General features: G+C 39.4%; 1 protein-coding gene across 2 annotated transcripts in view; it reads right to left on the minus strand.

The window, feature by feature from the left end:
- Positions 1 to 22,886, minus strand: part of GALNT7 (polypeptide N-acetylgalactosaminyltransferase 7) — a 70,397-nt gene that overhangs the window by 18,056 nt on the left and 29,455 nt on the right. For both annotated transcript variants that reach the window (XM_005517624.2, XM_014263220.2), the window contains exons 2-5: positions 21,189 to 21,643; positions 6,310 to 6,476; positions 389 to 519; positions 114 to 193 (exon numbers count right to left, since the gene is read on the minus strand). In XM_005517624.2, coding sequence (XP_005517681.1) covers positions 114 to 193; positions 389 to 519; positions 6,310 to 6,476; positions 21,189 to 21,643 — 833 coding nt within the window. The remainder of the gene's footprint in view (positions 1 to 113; positions 194 to 388; positions 520 to 6,309; positions 6,477 to 21,188; positions 21,644 to 22,886) is intronic.

The following is a 22,886-nucleotide window of genomic DNA, read 5'->3' on the forward strand; positions in this document are numbered from 1 at the left end:
AAAATATTGATATAGATATAAAACATATTAACTGTACTTTGTAAAGTGAAGATTATTACTGTTACTTTTTCTTCCTAAAAGGCCAGACACAGGAAATAACAAGAGAACATTACCTGTCCTTAGATATAGGAGCTATAAGTGGTGCATACCAATTAATTCCCACCTCACAATGGGCATCAAGGTAAACCAAAACCTTTGAAAGAAAAAAAACCCAAACTTATATTTCTGTATACAACATCATGATTTAATTAAGCTTATTTATATTGAGATACATTCACATTATAAACAAGAAAATTAAGATAAAATGAGTAAAATTTATCTCTATTTATCAATATTAAATTTAAATTTATCTATTTAATAATAGACTTGTGAATGAACTGGCTCCTACCTGTCCAAGTTTAGCTTTCTGGGCTCCAATGCTTCTAGCTTGGATCAAGCCTTCTCTCCTTTCATTTCGAAATACCTTTACAAGACCATTCCACTGCTTTATATAGTCATCCAGCCTCTCTTGTAAGTGTGCTATCAGATGGCAAAGAAAAGATATTTGGTGAGGTTTAATAATAAAGACTTTTGTACTCTTAAGATAACCCCAAAAATACCTACAGATATTTACAAGAACTTTTAGTTCAACCACTCACAAACATTAAAACTGAGGAGATCAAGACCACTGACCTCATGGCACAGGTTTGTGTCTGGCACATCTGAAGAAATGGCAGCTGAAGTGGTTGGCCACACCACAGGGAACTGGGTGGACTACTCAGTCGCTTCAACCTAGCACATAGTGGCTTTCAGGTTTTCATCTGTATTCCAAGCAGCCAGAGAAGTTTCTACACTTCAGCACACAGCCTTTCCTCATCAGATGATGTCACATGTACAGCTGAAGACACCACTTTTCAGTTCAACATTTCCCTTCACTCACTTTCTGCCTCACAGAATTTTCGGTCAGTTTATTAGTAATCTGGAAACCTGCGGCAGAATCTCACCATGCTCAAATTATTGCCCTCCTTCATCTAGACCTGTTCCCTCCTGTGGAGGTATTACAATAATCTTTTAATGAAATTAATGATAATAATTGGAGGGCCAGAAGTGCATCATACTGAGGAGACAACAAACCTTTAGCCAAAGGGACTTCTGTCAGTAAAGGGCGAGTGACCACACTAGAACCACAGTGAGCTATGCTTAAATGGTTTCTGATTTGTATTTGCAGATTTGTATTTGTCTTGGCCAAATTTCTCCGGAAACCACATTCCTACCACACAGTTTGAGAAAAGGATGCTAGTGTTGCTTAACATTTTTGCCCATAACAGATGATGCTGTTGAGAAAACTCATGAAGGCAGAAAGGCTGGTAATCAGGCACCTGCTGCTTGCAGCTATGCTGATCTAGCTATTGGTGTTTGTTAAAAATCTATTTTTGTACTCAAAGGCTCAGAAGAATTACCTACAGCTTCGGTTTCTCTCAGTCAGAAACCAAAATAAGCCACCTAATCTACAGCTGAGGCATCCTTGCACTGATTTGCTTTGCACCACTCCGAGGGGCTGATAGATGCCATGCCTGTGCTGATCTAACAGGAGAGGGGACATGCAGAGGTGGAAGCAGGAGGATGTCCCTTTCAGCAGCAACATGCCATCAGGTTACTTCAGCAGAAACATTCTCTGCAACCTGAATGGAAATGATGAAGTCTGCAGACTTCTGCCACTTATGTTTTGGTATGTTGTATATTCTTGTCAGCAGTATTTTAAAAAAAAATAGCTTGAACAAAAGCTATGTAATTGAAAAGGAAATGGTGTTTCTTGGAAGTGAAGTTTCCAATATTGAAAATGCAGCAATTCTACCAAACAACAATCTTTTGAAATCACTATCTTTTGATACTCTTTTTATCCTTCCTCTCCACCTTTATAAAAGAAAAGGTTTTCTCAACCAAGTTTTATGTATTCTCCTTTCCCACACACATTTAAAATTTCTTTTGTAAATCCTTGTGCATTAGGAAAACTTCAAGGATACACAAATGTCAAACTAGAGAAAGAACAATTTTATCACATATGCTGTATAGAAGAACATGCCATGTAATAAATGCCATGTAATAAATAAGAATATATGGTTTGATAGCTGTGATATAAATTTTCACAGGACAAAATCAACTGAATTTTGAGGTCATACTGAAGTGGTACTAAGAGAATCTTTATACCACACCATTATTTATGCTGTAAATTCCAAGCATATGTTACTGAAGGACTGTCAGGAATGTTTTAAAGATTTAAAACCTGAAGTTATTTCCAGCTCTCCTGCCTATGAGGCCAAATGTTTTACTTATCAAATGTTCAACTATGTAAGACTCAGAGGGAGCTGTAAAAACCTGTCATATTGATTGTGTAAAGCTTTTCCACAGTACAAGTCTCAGGACCCTGCAGTCCATTATCTGAAACCATGCCAGGGTTAGCAGCAAGTGCTATTTCCCACAGGAAAGATGAAATTTTCCTCCTTCCCATCCTACAAAGCCTGCATGACAGTAGTGTAAAAAATCCTGATAGTTTTATAGTCAAAAATATTGTCTGGCCAGCATTAAATTTTGTTCACCTAGAATGTGTATTTATGACATCTGTCAACAGCCTTACAACAATCTGGTTTTTGTTCAAAAATGTATATTTTACCTTTCAAAATATTATAATCACCAATCTGGCTTTCCCCTGTTTGAGTTCCTCTCTCATGTCTACGTGCATGATTAAAGCATGAATCAGTACATACTTTCTCCAAAGGACCTTAGGCACTGCAGATTACAAAGTGGGAGGAGGAGGAAAGCAGTTTTTTCCCCCTCAACTCATGGACAGCAGTCTGAGAACTAGAAAAATGGTATCAGAAGTGCTTCCTAGAGCAGCTGCCTCGTGCCTGAGACTACCCTGTACTGTAATACTCTCAAGGTGGGGCTCTCAGCATTAACACAAGCACTGATTACTGCTTCAGTTTCCCCATGACAAGCACCATTACACAGGTTAATAAAAATACTGCTGCCTGCCTATGCTCATTACTTCCCCTTTGGTTATCTCATGGGATGCTGCATCAGATGGAAATAAAGAACATGTAAGTAAACACAGAAGGAAGACAAAACCTTTAAATGCTACTAGGAACACTGGCATTTTTCGCCTCACAGGCACCCTTTACAGATGCACGGGCTACAAAAGCAGTTCCAGCTGAGATATTGGCCTCTATGTTCAGAACACAAGCAAACTGGTGCCCAAATACATAACAAGCATTGGAGACCTATACAAACAACTGTGATTGTAGGAAGCTTTAGAAAATACAGTTTTATGAATTCTCATTGCCCTCCAGAACAGCTGTTTCCTTTACACAGCCAGCATTCACAGAAGAATAAAGTGCTTCTTTTGAGAACAGAAGGAAAACTGGGGAAAAAAAAACCCTCATGTGTAACAGCCTGGCCTCATTGACACTGTGGCAGGAATTGCTGCAACATTTCTTGGACTCTAACATGAATTAATACAGAGGTCTCCATAGAAAATGGAGATAGAATCATTCCATTAGCTTGGCAATCTTCTTGTTACTGTACTCTTTGTACTCTGACAGGGGAAAAAATGCCAGAGTAGAATTCAGCACATATCTCTGCACAGTTCTCCACAGTCCAAAGCCTGCTGTTTGCAGGAGAGATTAAGGAAAGAGAGCTATTCAGCAAAAGTACTGCTCCAAACTGACTTTATCCTAATAATTATAATGAAAAGGACATTTTACAAGCATTCAACTGCTCCCCCCGTAAGACATGACATATATAAACTTCTATGCAGCTGTAACTCCCTTCTGATGAAAAAGGATTTCTCATAAGGAAAGGGGCTTTATCTCATAAAAGGCAGGGGGTTTTTAGGAGGCAGCCTTTACAAGTGTTTGCAACTGCTGTGCTCCATTTTAATCTCATACCCCCTGAGAGGGTGGCAGCTAAGAAATAAGGACAGTCACACTGAACATGAGCAAACATCTACCCAGTCCAGCACATGGCACTCAGCACTGGGCTCCAAGAGCATAAGATGGTCTGCTGGGTGGAGAGCAAGACATGAAATGTGCAGCTTGGAAGTAGGTGGGGAAGAAGAAAATCCTGTATCTGTGCTGTCAGCATGACTTTTCTTCTGGCTGAAAAAGCAAAAAGCTACCAGCAGCTCTGCTGTAATTAAGAATGCTTGTATTTTGCAGCTCTCCTAACAACTGGTGAACTCTTCAGGCAGCTTGGCACACTTTGTAGCTCATACTAGTCCATCCCTCTCTCCAGGGAGAAAGAAATAGAGCAAGACTCTGCTCTCTTGGCCATTTTTCATCTAGAACATAATTTGAATTAATGAAATTAAGTTAATTATATTTACCAAGTAATAGCCTAAAGCTATTTGAAGAACTAATATAGTGAACTAGTGCAATTGCAGCAAGGTGTTTAGAGATATACTAGTCCATGCTTGTCTTACCAGTCACTCATACCTGAGAGAACTGCACCTCAAGCTTTCTTTATTGAATTTTCTGATTTATGAAAGTTATCTGGAAAATTGAACTGTGAGAAATTCAGAGTCAAGGGTCTGCTGGATCTTAGGTCCAGGCTGTGTCTGCTAACCATTCATTCATGAGAAGAAAAGCTAAAAAGTTCTGTATAAAAAAAAACCAACTTAAAAAATACTGCTTTCTTTTAAAATACGTCATATAATGGAAAAATAGTACAAGTTGTTATGCCAGAAGAACTCATTCCATGAACTACATATATGTGGCACAGAGTCAGCTACAAGTCATGTGAAACCCAAGTATTGAAACCTATCATTAGTGAAAAATCTGGTAAGTATTCTAGACACAATCAGTGTCACAGTTACTTTATACAGCTAAGTCAGTCCTAGCTAAAAAGCAAAAACACAGCATATGTCTGCTGACTGAATTATTAAAATTATATCCCTTAGGAGAAAGGATATTTTTGGTTTATAGCATGTGTGTATATCTAAGCCAAATTCTCAACAGCTGTTAAAGGATACAGAAGACTATAATTTAGCATTCAGTATCTTTATTAGACTAAGCCAAATGTAGTCAAGTTTATAACACAGGTAACTTTCCCTCTCTTGTTAAAGCAAACAGAAAATGATACCTACCTACAGGTATGATGCAAAAGATAACACACAATAACTATTTTTAATTGTGGCTTATACTCCAAAAAGGCTACCTTAACTATGTGATGAGTTAATTAAAAAAATTCGTAGTGAATACACCCGTAGAAAACAACTACCATGAGACTGGAACTGGGAGAAGCCCAGATAACTTAATAAAAAGGAGAGTTTCAGAAGTCATCTGTTTTCTACGCCACTACACAATTCAGCTATGAAAACAAAGATGAGGGTATCCTGTGCTGCTGACCAAACTTGCCTTTGCTCAAAGCCATCATTAACATTGTCTAGAAGAGACTGTCATGCCACACAGTCAAAATTATGCTTTTATTTATGTGTCTACTCCTTCTCACTGTCAACATCTATTCAAGAACCATGCTACAACAAAATCTTATAGAACATGCAGCTTTGATGCACTATTTTGGAATTTGTTTAAAGTTTAAAAACACTCTATTTTCCTCTGTCTCAATCAACTCATATCTCTAGGAGACCACTTTTTAGTTCCTCTCTGTATTTGGCCTTGTATTGCATTAATGCTGATGATACCACCATGACAGGAAAAAATAAAAAAACAGTGCATGCTTACATTTATAAGACAAATATGTACAAGTACATGCGTCCTGATTATAAACCAAGATCAGAATGTAAATTATAAAGGAAGAAGAAAATCTTTGGACATATGTTGGCATGCAGGACTCAAAGAAAGGCAGAAATTAAAATATATTTAAATTCTTAAAAGATTCCCCCCTTCAATAAGAAACAATAAGAAGCTGAATGTGATGATTAATAAAAAAGGGATTTTGGAAATGAAAAAGATTTTGAAAATGAATCAGAATAATTTGAGTCTAGGTAGATTTTTATTATTGTTAAAAAAATGAGACATCTATAATCCTATATGCAACAAAGGAAACCTGTTACTCCTGACAGGCTTTACCCCTTTGATACTCTTCAAACTACTTTGAAGTTTACAAAGAGCTAAGAGAGATACTAGCTATCCCAGCTTGCTTCTACACACTACCCAAAAACTGTGGTAGAGAGCTCAAAGGACTGTGAAGAAGCAATCTTTTCTCTCATAGTCAACTGAAACCATGGCAGATAATAAATCAAAAGGAAACTATTTCAGGAAAACAAAAAAATACTCTTTTCTACAAAGGAGCGTGTTAATATTCCAAACGTACCTTTGTTGCTAAAATCATCAATCAGAACAATTTCTGCCAAGTATTTTCTTGGTGTTCTCTTGATGACACTGTGGACTGTCCTCATGAGTGTGGACCACCCTTCATTATGGAAGACGATGACAACGCTGGAGGTGAGCAGGTTATCATCATAATGCCAGTATTTGCATCTGTAAAAAGAGTTGATTTCATGAGTTTTCACAGTGTGACCTACAACTGCTTAACAGCTTCCTTGTGCAAATGAAATCTTCACTGACAGCTATCCTTCAGGTTTAAGAGAGACAGGATATAAAAGGTAATACAGCTGAAGTGCATCAAGATACAGACACAAATAAAAATAAAAAGAAAAGTAGACTACTGAGGACAAGTTTCAGACCTGGTTCAATTTCAATGAAAATCTTATAACACATGGAGAAAAAAAATACAAGAAAAGAGAGAGATAAAAAAACCCAAACAAAAATAGTGTAGACACTCAGGTCTTTTTTCCTGAGGCGTTAGAGATGATTTAGAAACAAGCAATGTGAGTACTTCCAATACCTTCCACACTTTCCAATACCTCTAAATCACATTTAGCATCAATGGTTTTCATTTCCAATTGTAATGTCCATTTTCTCAACTGCACCAATAATTTCCTTAACTGGAAATTTCCCTACTGATCACTAGCCCCTTGTCCAACTATAGTAATATAGTTCTTATCACCGAACACAGAGACATAGCACTTTTGATTTCAATGGGAAAAATCCTTCCTTTTTTCATCTTTCAGCAAATTAAGTCTCTACTAGAGATTCTGACTTTTCAAAGACACTATCATGTATTAAGAAATTATTAGTGACAAATAACAACTTCTAAACTTACAGATGCACATATTTCCCTAGTTATAGTTATCTTTAGAGATAAAATTCTCTTAGAATGAAAAGCTTAAGTGCACAGAAACATTGCTGCTCTTGAAAAGAATTACCTTAATCATCAGAGATCACCAGAGTTTCTGAAACTACATTCAATTAAACATGGAAATAATTCACATAACAGACCCACAGGTATTTAAAGAGTTTCTCTTGTGAAGGATGCATTTCACTTCTCAATGCATCAATAAGCATTTCTCACCTCACAGAAAATAAGACATTGCTAGAAATATACTGTTAATTTTATCCCTGTGGGAGAAGAAAATTACATAATCAAAATAGATTATAACAAAATTTTATTTAATAAGGCATTTAGCTTTTAGGGTCTGCTGTAAGCAACCTCTGAAACAGCACAATCTCTAGAAGTACAAATTACTGACTGAAATCCCCCAGCTCGATAGTTTTTACGCCAGAAGTAGCTGCAGCTAATCATAGTTACCAATAAAAAAAGTGCTAGACTGGCTGTTTAAAAGGTTCAGGCCACGGATGCCTTCCTTCCACAGTTCTCTCTCAAAGATTCCAGCTGATTACAGATTGCAGCACTTCCATTTCCAGCACAAGCATTTAAGCTGTCAACAACTTACTTAGCCATCTGCAGAGATAAAATGGATACCCTACCTAGGTGTGCTCAGTAGGCTGTGTAAAAGGAAGATTTAATATGTTTAATAACATATATTTATAACAGAATGGTGTTGCTTCACATACATTCTCAGTACTAATTTTGGTGATATGGTTATGTTAAAAGGTGGAAAACAGGGTGTTATACTTTCAAAAACCAGCATAGCAGCTGAATGCCATTCAAGAGGACTGCGTAAAAGGGAGCAGAATAGCACCTTTTGTCTCAAAGCAGAAGGCAGGAGCTGACGCAGCTTGCATGGTGCTCCTGACCTGCACCTGCAGCGGTTTAGCTAGGAAACGTTTTTGCTTATTTCTGAATAAAAAGAGAGGGACAGCTTCAATGTTCCAGACTGCCTTCAAGGAAAAAAAAAACAAAAAAAAACCTTGAATGAGAACTCAAATCTTTTGGTTGCTTATTTCTCCCTCTTCCTGAAGTACAGGTTAGTCATGTTTGTGAACAAAATGGTGAAGAGCATAAGAATGAAGGACAGTAAGCAACTCTGCACAATTTAAAAAAGTCAAATCTATTACAAAAGCCTGAACTGACCAATACATCCATGAACAATTTATAAGCATTTTTTGATCTGTATTTAATACATTTTTTATACACAAACCCAAAGGTCTAGACAGGCTTTTTGCTACATAGCCAACTTAAATCTCCTCAAATCAGGTGTTGTTAAATGTGCCGTTTGCAAGCAGTGAAGCACTACATTTACATCTCTAGTAAGATCACGCTTCCAGCTTTTCCCAGACACTTTATTTCACTTATTAGACAGCCCACAGACCGACTCATCAAGTCCATAAACTCTGACAGGCTGCAGTAACTCCTGTGCACAGCCTTCTTTCTCATCTTGAATTGAGAATTAGGGGTTTGAAATACAGTAGTTGTTCCAGATATGTGGAATTAATAAATGTTTTAATCTCTGTGGCAGCTTTTTTTCAATAAATGTGAATGTTGCTCAGGTATTTGAGTGACAAAAGCCAATAGCCTCGGCTTTCATTTCCTTCACATCTACAGGGAAAGAAGCAGGGAAAGCTTTCCTCAGTGGAGCCTTTCCTCAGTGGAGCAGCACTGACATCCAGTGGTTGGCAAACCACATACCAAGAAACAATAAATTCACTTTCCTCGTGTTTGAAGCTGAATTTTACAGTACAGGTTTCCCTGAGAATTTTAGGCACCAAAAAAGGGAAAAAAATATGCCTGAATTTCCAGGAACGCTCTTGATTTTTAAAAGAGAGGGTGAAGTAGATATGAATGTTCAGGCAAAAGCAGAAAGCTATTGAAAACTGGCACAAGCAGATTCAAAGTACAGAAGGGTCTCTGACAAAAAGGATTTAAATATTTCAAGCTCTAGCTTCATCCCCTGAGTGCTTCATCCCCTGCCCACATTCTAGCACAGTGACCTTTCAGGTGTAGCCTGCAGGCCAGCTGTGGCAATATACTATGCACCAAAGTAGTAAACAAGATCACTTAAAAGAAGGTATTTTTAATTCTTATTGATAGAGCTGAGAGGATGGCAGATTGCAGCAGATATGCAGGAATGACAAGGTAGCACCCTTAAGCCAGGCTTGCCTCTAGACACTTCACATTACTCTTCCTGAGCCCTGTAAAGACTTATTGCATGGGAAGAGAGGAACAAGTGTGCACAGATTTACAAAGGGCTGGCAACACCTTCCCTGGGCAGTGCTGCAGGGAAGAGCTGCTCTGTTTGTGCTCCCTTTCCTTGGGGAACTCATGGGTGAAAGGAAACAACACCTTCAGATCAGTCCATGAATAAAAACTTTCCATTCTGCAGTCAGCACTGGTACTACTGGGGAAAAACAGGACTGACTCATCACTGAAGCAAGACGAAACCCTTCAGAAGGCACAGTTGTGATCTAATTGAGAAACAGGGTGAGTAATGTTTTTTCTGTCTATTAGCCTGCATACTTAGGATGTGAATTAGTTCTACTCCCTCTCCACCCCTGGAGGCAACACTGGAGAGGGAGTTTGTACCACGCCAAGGTCCCTTTTCCCTCAATCACAAAGCTGTGCACCAGCCACACAGTGAGGAGTGCTTTTACAGGAGACCCTCTGCACAACGAGCAGAGCATCTGGGCTGAGTGCTCCTTCACTTGGGGAAATTTCTGCTCTTACAGCTTTGTGCTCTATTCTTTGGTGTGCTCTTAGGATGCCCTGCAGCCCCACAGTCGTGATTGTGGGTACGTGGTCCAAGGCTGGGATGGCCATACAGACTTCTCTGTTAGGTACCACTGAAGATGCAGATATAGACTCAAATTTCCTCAGGCTTGAAAAAAGCCAGAAGTGGAGTCTGCTTTTCCTGGAAGAGTAATCCAACCACGAACAAAAATGCAATTGAGAAAGGAGAACACTTTGACAGCAATTTAAGGGTGAGCTCCATCAGATAGATACTTAGAGAGCAATTTAAGATCTTGAGCCAACAGAAGTGTTTCTCCTGTCATGCTGAACCCCTGAATTTGCCAGAGTATCAGCACTGAAGCTTCAGAAGAAGTAAGAGGCATCATGTCTCATGATTCTCCATCCTGATACTATTTTCCTTGTGTCAGCTCTGTAACCTGCACCTGCACGTACCAAGGACACATCAGTACCCTCTAGATTTTAAAGCACTGTACTCACATGCTAAGACCAAAATGTACCAGGACAGATTCCTCCAAGAAGGAAGGCAGGTGCCATCACATTTCTGTAATCACTCCAGTAGCCAAAGAGCTCCTGAGAAGCTAATCAGCTGTTGCAAGATGAGGGACCTGAATCAGTATAAAGCTGAAGGACTCAATTTATTATTTATCCTGAAACTTTAGCCAAAATTTAAAAATGAAATTTCTCTTCTCCATTAATATAGAACTGTTCACAATTTTAAACTGTATTTTAAATTTTGTTTCACATTTTAAGTGGTATGAAATACATAGCTGTATTATCACTTATTATAATTGCTTTACAGTGCATGCATTTTTCTCAACTCTTTGAAAGAGTCCAGCACTTTTAGCAAATCCTAAAAATAAGTTAGGAAATCTGTTTTCATTTTCAGTTTCCTTTTTTAGTAAGTCCTGTTCTTTTCTTAAAAGGAGACAGGCATCCAGCTGACAGCATGCTGTTTACATACTTTTAATAGGGAATTCAGGGCTCCTTGTTACTTTAAATCACCAATTTATTATGACTACTGCAGTGAACTGAATCTAACCCCTAGGAAGATGGATGGGAATTTTTTTTACAGAGCACTTTCTGTTTGCTCATCTGTATGGCTGACATCACCAAGGGCATGGCTGCTTAACACCTGCAAAGCAGAGGGATCATTGCCTAAGTCTAGAGTAGACAGAATAGACAGAAACATATCACAGAACTAACTGGGCATTTCTTTGTTAGGATACAACCAAGTAAACCTAATGCTAATACTGGATTTGTTACCTATGAAGCCTTGAGGGGCATTTTTGTGCACCAGCAACATCAAAACGAGATTATAGCAGTGGACTTACAAAACAGGGGTTCTGGAAGAGAAGTAAACAGACAACCTGAGAAGGACAGATTGATCAACTGAGTAATTTTTTTCCCCTTCAGCAGACAGCAGCAAAACCTCTATTAAACACTACCAAACAGCTTAAACCTACGCTGAAACAGCATTTGCTATTTTTAAAATAGCTACATGCTTTGCCCATTTCCATTCCTGAAGTAACTTGCAAGGCTGTGTGACTAAATTTTATTATTAGTGCCCTTGGAAGCAAAATCTATATCTGCTGTACCTCTGAAAGCATCATGATCCAAATCCAGGGCAAGGTTTGCATAGAAACCCAACATTAGCGATAATAAATGAATGAAAGGAATAACCTTTGCAATTTTTCTAATCACAAGATTCTTGCCCATACTTATCCAACACTGAAAAATCCCCTATCACTTATCCAACACTGAAAAAATCCCCTATCACTTACCCAACACTGAAAAAAATCAAAGCAATTAATACCACAGAGCAGGAAAGCTGAGGTACCTAGTTGGCTAAAATAAAATCTTTTCCTTAGGGAAGGGGAAACTCCCATACAGGGAGACAGAGAAAAAACCCTCTGCTTTCCTGTTTTTGTTTAAAGGGAAGAAGACCTCACAACTCTTGAGGCCTTCTGCAGTCTGGTGTCACACTGTGGATATCGTGGGGAGGCTGTGATGAATTTTAGATTTATCAAACTTTTACAGGCTTTACCAAACCTAATACAAACAACTAGAAATAAACTTGAGGCAGTGAGCTCGGTCCCACAGAAATGCTGTATTTCCACCATGCCTTGCTCATCAGATATTGAACCTTGAAATTCCTACCCATGCTCATCTGCATGTCCTACATGGACTGCAGTATAACTTGTATCATGCACATCTATTTGAATGCCATAGCACAGTACAGTCTGGTTAACAGGAACAACACAGAGAAAAAGGAAAGCATTTTGTTTTTTAGCTTCACAGTCAGATTACAAAATTTGACTCATTTGACAGAACGATTCCCCCACGTGCCCCAGAATTTCCATGCCGCAAGTTGGCACTTGGAGGGTTACACAAACAGCTGCAGGAAATCACTCACACTCTTCTCTGCCCTTCCACTGAAGTCAGAATTTAAATATACTCCAGGTGCTGTGCTAGATATATATTTTTGTTGAGTAAGAGGTCATGTTCAGAGCTTGGTCATCTCATTTCAGATGCACGCACACAGAGGTACGTAAATCCAACTACAGATAACACACCTGGTGCCTCTGTCAACCTCTTTGTACTCTTTGGGTGAATAATTTCTCCCTCCAAACTTAACATCTGAAATGCTAGCAGCCAACACTAAAGAGACAAAGGATCCATTTTCTCCATAGTTTTCATTACTGAGGCCTGAAATGTTAACAGAAAATGCTAAGTTTTGCTTGAAGGTGAATGCCTGGAATTTAAATCTTTCCTGACCACATGAGATGCTCTCACAATACATGCCTAATTACAATTTAAACACCATTTTTTTTCCCTCCAGGAATCTTGCCAGCAGTACTGCAGTGGAAAGCTAGCCTTCCTGATTTAGTGTGACCACTATAATTCACCTGATTCTCAACTCCAGCTCTCACTGAGGTGCACAAAAATTTATGTGCACATTATAGAACTAGTTTTCTTTGTTAGAGAACAGCTCCAGTGTATTATGTGGCATTGGAATAAAGGATTTTCCCAAGGTACCATGTGAAATGAAACCGAGTCCCTAATGTTTCATTTCCAATGATATAGATACCAAAAGTAATTACTAAAATCCTTTTTCTTGTAACAGTATCAAACATGTAATTTGCAAAGTGCTATAATTAAGGAACTAATCACATTCCTGAAGAAAGCAGGTTCCACTCCAGAGCCTTTGTATTCAATCTCCTTAGCTACAACAAGATTGACTGGACAAGTAACTACTTACTGTAAGAGGACATACTAAATTCATGTTATTTGCCCAGAGTAATAAGACTGTCCATTTCTAATGAGGAGCCAAGACTCATCTGACTTATTTCATACCCTGAGTAATTTGTTAAAGATTTTGGTGTTTTTTTTACTCCAGTCTAGCACTAACAATATTTTTATAATAATTATAATATAATAAAATAATTCAATATTTTTAAAAGCTTTTGGACCATAAAAAGGGTCCAAACTGGCACAGTCAAACTATGATTGGAAAAATATATTAGTATACTAACGGCTCTGTCTTACTATCACACAGCTCTGCACGTATGTATTCTTAGAAAAGTTAGAAGTCTATTTTTGGTAAAAATTCCCTCCTTTTTATATACTATAAATAATTGAAAAATGAAACAAACATCCTTCAAAACTACATGTGCAATTTTAAAAAACAAGCCAATTCTCATTCCCTTTCGTTTTATAAAACGAGCTGCAAAAACAGCTGTCCAGAAATACATTTCTGTATGCACACAACATTGTACTCAAGCAAGGAAGAGTCACCTTTTCGGATTTTTCAACAAGAGCTCATTGCCAGTTGCTCTGATTGAAGTCAAAGGCGACCTGTGGCAACAGATCCAATTATTCAAGTACAAATTTGTATGACCCAGAGGCTATGCCCTGTAACAGCAGTAATGTCCTTACAAAGGAAAACTCAAACTGGATAATCCACAGAAGGAAAAAAACACTTAAAAATATTTATTCTGCCACAATCATACTGACAGATGTGTGTGGGTGATGCAGCTGGAATTCTGGCTCACTCTGATGAGTAGACAGCAGCTATTTACTTTTTATTATACAGACAAAAAAAATCCAGCAAGAAATTAATTTGTCTCGTGCCATAAATATTAATGATGTTTCCTCTCCCAGTCAAACTATTCCAGATAAAATTCCTTCAACACTTGTCAACAGAAGCTGTCAAAAAAATCTAGCTTAAATAAAGTCATAAGACTCAAACCTTCTGGGTCAGTATGTATGATTTGTAAGCAAGTCTTCGGCGGGTTGCGAAACAACAGCAAATCAAGCCTGAGCAAAGCATGTTGAGCTCTAATCCTTTTTTTCAGCCAACACAGTTAATTACCCTGGCATGAAATCTGATCAGCACTACTAACATCCTTGGCTTAAGGGCTCTACACTAGTGCAAGTTTGTTAACAGGAGAATCAGGGAGTTTCACAGTGCGTCACTTAAAATATACTGCAAGAAAAATGCTTCTTGACTTCAAAAGTACAATAAGCATGTCTCAAACCTAGCAAAATACAGGAATGGAAATGGCAGGTGTGGACAGACATTTCACAGTGGACTTCAAAAAGGAAAACTTACATTGATTCCTAGAGATTTTGAGCTTGAACTATAAAAAGAGGCTACTGCAACTAATGCATCATAGGTAAGTATTTTTTAGAAGTACTGAATACAGATTCCTTGGAACATCTTGCACTGCTTTGGTCTTGTCTAACCAGGTGCAGCTCCTGTGAGCCATACACTGAACAGCCTCTTCTCAGAGCTCTACATCTGTGGTCATCAACAGTCTTGTCCATCAGGAGACTTTCTCTCCCTTTTTGACTCTTCCATGCATTACTTACATGTCTCCTTATATCTGCCATAAGAAGTTAATGATTTTGGGTGCTACAGCTTTGCCAAAAAGGGCCCAGGAATGGCATCTTTGAGGACAACCTCCCCAAAACACAGGAGATGTCCATTCCCACATGCAGCAAGTCAAACAGGCATGGCAGAAAACCCACCTGGCTGCACCAAGAACTCCAGAAGGTAGAGTAGGGAAGGTAGAGGCATGGACTGGCTACCTAGAAGGAGTACAGAAATATTGCCTGAGCCAATGAAGACAACATTAAAGGCAAAGCTTTGTAGAGTTGAAATCCGTAAGATGGAAAGGGCAACGAGAAGAGCTTGTAGGCTAAATAAAGATTAAAGAAAACATGAGTTTGCTGATAAGAGAGATGAAATTTTTTGTCAAAGGACACATAAAAGACTGAGACACGCAACATCTGATTTCCTTAACTGTTTCCTTGCAAGGTTTGCTGTCACATCTCCCAAGTCCCTGAGTCTAGGGGCAGCCTGCAGAAGAGAAAGAATATCCACCAAAGAGAGTCAGGGACCACTTCCCTGGACATATTACAGCAAATAAACACGGCACAAGTCCATGGGACTGGCTGGATGGCACCAGAGGGCACTGAGGAAGCTTGTGATGTCATTGTGAGATCATGCTCTACCATATCTACAAGGTCCTGGTGTTTGACAGTGGCTCCTGAGGACTGACTAAAACAAGTTCTTGCCCACCTTCAAGAAGAAGGATCCAGGAAACTATTGGATTCATTAGCACCAAGTGAAATTTTTGGAACTGATTAACTTTAGTTAACTTCAGTCCGTAAAGGACTGCCTTCTGCTAGAACAACTCAGAGCCAGTTTACTAGAGTTTAAATGTGCCAGGGATTGTTCAGCCTAAGGACAAGGGGAAGCCATCAACAGAACCACACAGAAGTCCTGGATGTCCAAGGAAGACTCAGACAGCACTCATGTATGGAAGAATCGTGATGTGAATGAAAGAATCAGAGCACCTGACAGGACAGAAGACACAGGCAGGAGACGCCTCCTTTTGAAAAGGGGAGCTGTGAAGATGGGAAAGACAGCATGATTAAAAACCAGATGCTGTTAGCAGTAAGACACAGATTCTTTAAATGCAAAGGGTGGTGTCCAAACAAGGTAAACAGAAATGAGCATTAATTCAAGCTAAGTGCATGTAAATAAAAACATAGAATTAAAAACAAAACAAACATACCCAAAACCCCCAAACCCCAAGTTCGAGAAGTAGCTTACTGAAGTATGAAAGCTGCTATTGAAATACTTTTTTCAAACACCAGAAGTAGAATGCCTGCCAGAAAGTGTGTTGGGCTGATACATGATCAAAATGAAAAGAGACCACTTCAGAAGCAGGAAAGCTAAATTAAGTACTTCCGTTGAACTCTTAGCAGTGCCCAATGCCAGACACCCTGAGAAAAGAATAAAAAAGAGGGCAACTACACAGTGAAATTTCTTACTAAATAGTTCTATCTTCAGATAATTTGTACGATAGCTTCTACTGGAATTTTCTGCCATGAATAGCCTAATTGCCTTTTTTAAAAATAAACCCAGTATTTCCTAAACAATGCAACATGAATTGACAAACCATGATAATGAACTGCTGACTCTAGTCTTGCTATCAAACAGAGGAACACACAACACCAATTTTTATCAAAGGGCTCTGGGGTTCTAAAGAATTGCAGACCACTTAGCCTGACTTCTGTGTTGAATAGAAGCTAGTAATAAATAACAAAATTAGTAAGTTATAGACACAGCTGTTGTGGAAAAAAAAGCCATGCCACAGAAAAATATTATCATATTTTGAAGAAATCAAAAATTATGGGGACATGAGCGAGACTGTTAATACAGTAACTGAATTTCCAAAGCATTTGGTGAGGTTATTTTCTTTCTTTGTAGGCACAGTTCTTCATCAAAGTATGGCAGATCTCTTAGACTAATAACTGCTATTAATTCCAAATTGTAAGCAAGTCTGCAACTTTAGCAGCATAAATGACTGTTCTGGGAGCTAAGCAGTCCACCTCCTCTTCCAGGTCATTCCTGAACAATAGGAAAGTTCTTGGTAGCTGCAATTAAAATGACTATAAACAGCTGCAGAATAATTCAAGAACACTATCAAGGAAATCAGCCAGCAGGAGAGCTCAGTGCAAGTGCAAATGATTGTATATGGAGTGCTAGACCACTCAGTGCATACACTCAGTGACAGATCCTGAACTCTGCATTACCACTGAGAAAAAAACAATAATAAAAAAAAAAAGTTAAAAAAATCTTGGAGTCGAATGTGGGTATCAGAATCCTTTCAGAATTTTAGTTCAGAGTTAATGAAAAGGGAAATAAACCAGCAGGAATAATAAGGATGGAACATGAAACATTTATATAGCACCTTCACGGAGCTATCTCTGATATTCCCGCACCACAAGGCAGCAGAGTCACAGAGGCACATAACAGTATCTGTGTCTGGGAGAAGAGGTTAAAACAAGCACCACATTCTGCAGTCACTGACTCAGGATGTCATTAATTTCAAGGCTATAAATGCATTCAAAAGACAAGTCTGTGCACAGAGAGAGGTCTCTGAAGCATGACAACCCTGTTGCAGTTTTTGGCTCCAGTGTCCCAGTGCACTGGTTGCCAGGAATGATGCTTCTCCATTCTTGTGTGTTTTCTCACCAGCATATGTTTTTGGCCAGAGCTAAAGTTGTCAAAAGAAACAATCACTGGTCAGACCTAGTATAGATGCATTATTTAAATTTTACTTTAAAATACTCTGGGCAAGTGGATCATTATATTGGTTAAACAACTTGATTCTTGTTATTCCTAGCAGCAATTCTCCATGGTTATCTCTTGGGGTGTCTTTTGAGACGACACACCTTGTTACCTGACAGCATTCACCCTCACACCTAGGTCCCTTTTTTATTTCCTTAGCATGGTGTATTTATCTTGGATCCAAAATAATCCAGAAAAATTATCACTCTACTTTTACTTCACCTCTACCTCTGGGCAGACTCTCAAATACAAAAAAATAGAATTCAGGGAGCAATTAAATTAATATCCTTCTTCCCAAAAGCTAACATTAATTTTACTGCAGATCTGATAGGAAGCAGGGATAATGTGTGAAATCCAATATAAATGACTGCTCTTAAGGGGCTGCCACCTATCAGGATGATAAAAACAGATCAAAAAAAGGTAAAAATCACCAAGTTTAAAGAAAAAAAATTTCTTCCAGCTACTGTACAGAGGTTTAGGCAGGGCTGCTAAGCCTGCTCTACTTCTCTGCTGCTAGAAATAAGGTGGAAAACTGGTATTTCTCTGCCATTATCCACTTTATGTTCCCCCAGGCCCTCTTGCAGAGTGCTGAAAGACTGCAGTGAGATAAGCCATCCTCTAAATTTTGTACATTGATTTTTACATATCCCCATACATTCTTGATTTTTTTAACCAAACTTATGACTTGTTGCATGTCAACACAAGTGCTGGGCATCAACACTGAAATTTATTGGTTAAAATCCATAAACTGAGATTATATGGTACTGGCAAAATGGAAATATTCTGATGTACCTGACAAAAAACTTCAACACACCATCATTCCTCTCTACAGGATACAGCAACAATTAAGGCTTTTTACAGCAGCTGAGACTGCCCAGAATCACCAGAAAAGTTCCTACTGAATCAATAAAGGCAGCTGGCAAATCATCCTGGCAACATGTTAGACTACAAAGTCAAATCCAAACACAGCAGAATTGAATCTCCTTCTATTGGCATTTCTTTCCTCTTCTCCCTCCAGCAGGGACAAGCCCTGAGGCTACATGGCTTTTAAGCTGAGAGAGACAGTTCTTGCAGCACTATTTCACTTTTGCTAGCACAGCCTGGGAAAGCATTTGGCATACTTCACTGCACAGGGTAACGCTTCAAAATTCTGATGCTTAAAGAAAGAGAGGGCTGAAGGGAGGTCTACCTACCTAAAAACGAGTATTTCAGTCTTTACCACAAAGATCTTCCTCAATTAGCAATGCCAAGATACTATTAACAAAATAACAAACAAAAAAAAAAACCCCAAAAACCCCACAAAATTACTGTATTGCTCTTTGGTGGGATTAAAGTGAATGTTGAGTGGCCTTACCCGACACTAATGTCTTTTTAAACAGAACAGTGGGAGGAAAATAAATGGTGCATCCAGTAGATAACCTGCTACCTTTTGCTGGATTTCTCTCTGGTATTGCGGAGTGAGCAGGGAAGTGAGCATGTGGGAGCCTGAAAGCATATCAGCTGAAAGTATCAGCCAATCTCACACTGCTTCCTCTCTCTTCTGTTCCCAGCAGACATGCAGAAGCTATAAACCTTTAACCTACTTAGGCAACTGCAAGCATCCCAAGTATTCAATACATAAAGTAAGGGATATAATGTTGCCTGAAAGATACCTTTTGTTCACATTGTTTTTTCGTGCTGTTTTGTTTGCTGGCTTTGAACGTTAAATCATTAAATACTAAAGCCTAACTGAGTTGAGCTGCTGGCTTTGACCTTAGGCTTACCTACAGCTGTGCTTGAAGGAAACAGTTTCTAAAATCCATCTTTTCACGGCTGTCCCTCCCCTTCCTCATAGTATTTAATAATTTTTGGGAATATCTATTTATTAATGTTCCAAACAGAAGACAAATTCGGAGATTACACCTAAAATACTTCAGGAAGCTACAGGTGTGGAACTATTTGGGAGATACTGTATGCTCTCTGATGCCCTTCACCTTGATCAAACATGAAGGGGTGGGAGTACTTGAGTTCTGCTGCCAAAGATATGGCAACTCACCTGGGCAGAGGCAGCCCAGTCCCACCTGCACGTGACACGCTGCCACCTCTGCTTTGCTGTCTGTAAGGAGTAAAGAAATGCTGCAGCAGAAGCAGCAGTGTCTAGGGAATAACCTCCTAAAAAGAAAAAGCTCACCTACACAGGTTACCCAGAACATTTCTTCCCTTTCAGAGAAATCTCTTTAGTAAGAAGGACCAACTCCTGAGCACAGCACAGGAAGAAAAACAAAGTGAACCCCCAGGACAGCTGGCACTTCCTTGCCACCAGCAGCAGAAGGGCACGGTCCTCTGCTCTGACTGCCAGCAAGTGGAAACCTTTAGTAAGTCAGCTGAGGAACACAGCACAAAGGAAGTGAAATGCTGCACTCCGTGTGCTTCATTTGCTTTCAGTGAGTGCACAGCACATAGCAAATTCAAGCAGCTGCACATGCACGGGTATGAGTCAGACCCACAGCCGGCCAGTTCTCTCCTACCTTGCAAAATGAAAAAATACACTCACCATAAAAGCCCAGAGCAGAGCCCCAGTAACCAGTCAATGAACCACCAACAGATTATTTACCACAGCTGCAAACATACAGCCCAGACTGGCACCCAGTCCAGGGATCAGCATAGCTTCATTGCTGGGGATGAGGGGGAAGAGAAAACTGCAAAGTACTTATCATCATATCTAACTTCATACACTGCCCACAAAACCCCAACCAAAATACAGACTAAAAAATACCCTACCATTAAATCACTTTGCTCAGAAACCTGTCCCTAGCAGATATTTAACAAAGAAAATAGTATCAAATGCAGATTAACCTGAGAGCAAAACTGGCTTCAACATATATCAAAAGTCAGAATAGACTGTGTAAACCTGTTAGTAATTCTTGAGTAATTCCAGAATTTTCCCACAACAAATTAGACACCCTTTCAGCACACAAATAAATGTTTTTTCTAAGATTGCTTTTCTCTTTAGGGCAAATGCTGTAGGAAACTGTTGGAAGACTATTCCAACCATCACTATGGCAGATCCATACTTCTGTTATTAATTAGCAAGTAATTAGGCAGTGTTATTTAAAGAGAACAGTATTTGCTTCCGATCTCTATTTATGCTCCATTTTAAAGGCATCAGAGTAAATCAAAACGGAGTAAACTAACTAGAATAGGGATGTCCAATAAAGATAATCCTTCCTTCGTGAAGACAAATCTTAAGAAGTTATGGATTAAGAAAAGATATGACAATGAAGACTATGGCTAGTCATGGAACATGCAAATACATGCAATTAGACACTGAAACAGATGACTTCAGAGATTAATCACTACAGCTTAAGTATTCACGGAAGGAATCATTGCAACAGCATTAAGAAGGATATATGGAAATGTGGTATAGTACAGCACTCATGCCTTCAGTACAGGAAGCCTTAAGTGGCCTAATAAATAGTATTTTAAGCATCAATTCAGATATATGGAAAGCAAATAGCTGAATTCCCATATAAACAGAATTCCCATATAAACAAAAGAACACAAAAGGTTTGCTTACTCTTCTTGACGCAAGTCATTAACGCTCCGATCTAGTGAGATCATATCACTTGCCACCATATTAAACCCAAACTCTTTAATGCTGGCTTGAACGGATTCTTTGTAATCTGGTCCTAAAACATATGGCTTCGCTTCCTCTCCAGGGCCACCAACAACTCCATGAGGCTCGGGCTCTTTGGGTTCAAAATTACCAAGGACTCCAGGTCGTAACACAGGATCTGGGTACACAAATGTCTGAGGTTTAAATGTGAGATACTGCCTCTGGATGATGTTTTGCTGCTTGTTATCAACACCGTGATGATTTAGTTCATTTTTGGCCTTATTTTTCCTTCGAATGGATTCCAAGTCCACTTCCACACCTTCAACGTGAGGCCAAGGTACCACAGGTTTGAACTTCTCATTTCCTAGTCCGTGGTCTCCTTTGTTTGGCAGGGGTCTGTTGGCTTCTTTGTCATCCTATATACACACACAGAGAAACAGCAGACCATATCAATTGATGATCCTTTATCTATTTACATCCAGTAGCTTAATGCACTAAGAGTTGGTACTAAATACACGTCGAGCAAGCATGGAGAAGTCTCTGCTGGGGGGCTCAATGAACACTTTTTACTGAAGCTGCTGACTACTGGAGAACATGACCAGCTGTTGTCCACACTTACCTTGGTGAGCTGCTCCTTCAAATGACTGAATGCCCAAAGCATTCCCAAACACCAAACACTCATATAGGACATGTTTGCCTGAATGTAGGTTGAGCTGTAGCTCAAACTGATGTGCAAGGGGCACTGACAGAGCGTTCCATGAAGGAGAAGATGACAGGGAGGCAAAGAGTGCCACAGCATGGAATCCTTGGTCCCACTGTCAGACAGGGGGTGTTTCTGAGGTTTCTATGGCTGAGAGCTCTGCAGGGTCTCAGTGGCTGCTAGAAACAGCCTCAGCTAGGAAACGGTGCTGTAACTACAAGAAATGTGGCACACTCATCTGTGGCAGCCATGAGCCACATATAATCCCTGACCTCCAACACACACCCCATCCCCCCAGCTCACTCCCACCAAACACCTCCCTCTGCTGCAACAGCTTATTTACAGCTGGGAGGTGATGATGATGGCATTGGGGACAGCAGGCAGAAATGAGAACAGCTGCATGGACACAGGCAGACCTGCCTGGGGGGGCAGTGCTGGGGCTGAAGAGAACTTCCACAGGCACTGGCATCTCCTGCATCCTTGTTTAAAACAATTTTACTGCCTCTCTCCACATCAAGAGATTTGAAGTTCTCACTGGGAAAAAAGGCTGGCATTTTGAAAACTGTTCAGCATTTTCAGTGATCAGTGAGGTTGGTGGGGTTAGAACAAGGGTGGGTGATTTTGGAAGACACAAGCCAGAAAGGCTTTGAAGTGTCTGAGTGTGAAGTCTCCAGAATACAACAGCACCACCCATGAAAGCACTCCAAAACAAACAATCACAGCTTTTTCCAGTACTACTGTCCAAGAGTATTGCAGGGAGATGTTGCTGAAGGTTCAGATTTCCTGCTAAAAATGCTTCTTTGTAAACAGGGCAAATGTTAGATCATTCAGAAATCTGCAGGAAACAACACTCATTTTAGCAATGTCTCAGAGTCAAACACAATTCTGAGATCGAAAGGATGTCACCCATTCAAACCTGCTGAAGGCAGGTTCACAGTGAGATGGGGTTTCTCAGAGGC

The sequence above is a fragment of the Pseudopodoces humilis genome, chromosome 6 (genome assembly GCF_049639895.1).
Source record: "Pseudopodoces humilis isolate 2021_Gansu_Grassland_sample_001 chromosome 6, ASM4963989v1, whole genome shotgun sequence".
NCBI classification, from domain to species: domain Eukaryota; kingdom Metazoa; phylum Chordata; class Aves; order Passeriformes; family Paridae; genus Pseudopodoces; species Pseudopodoces humilis.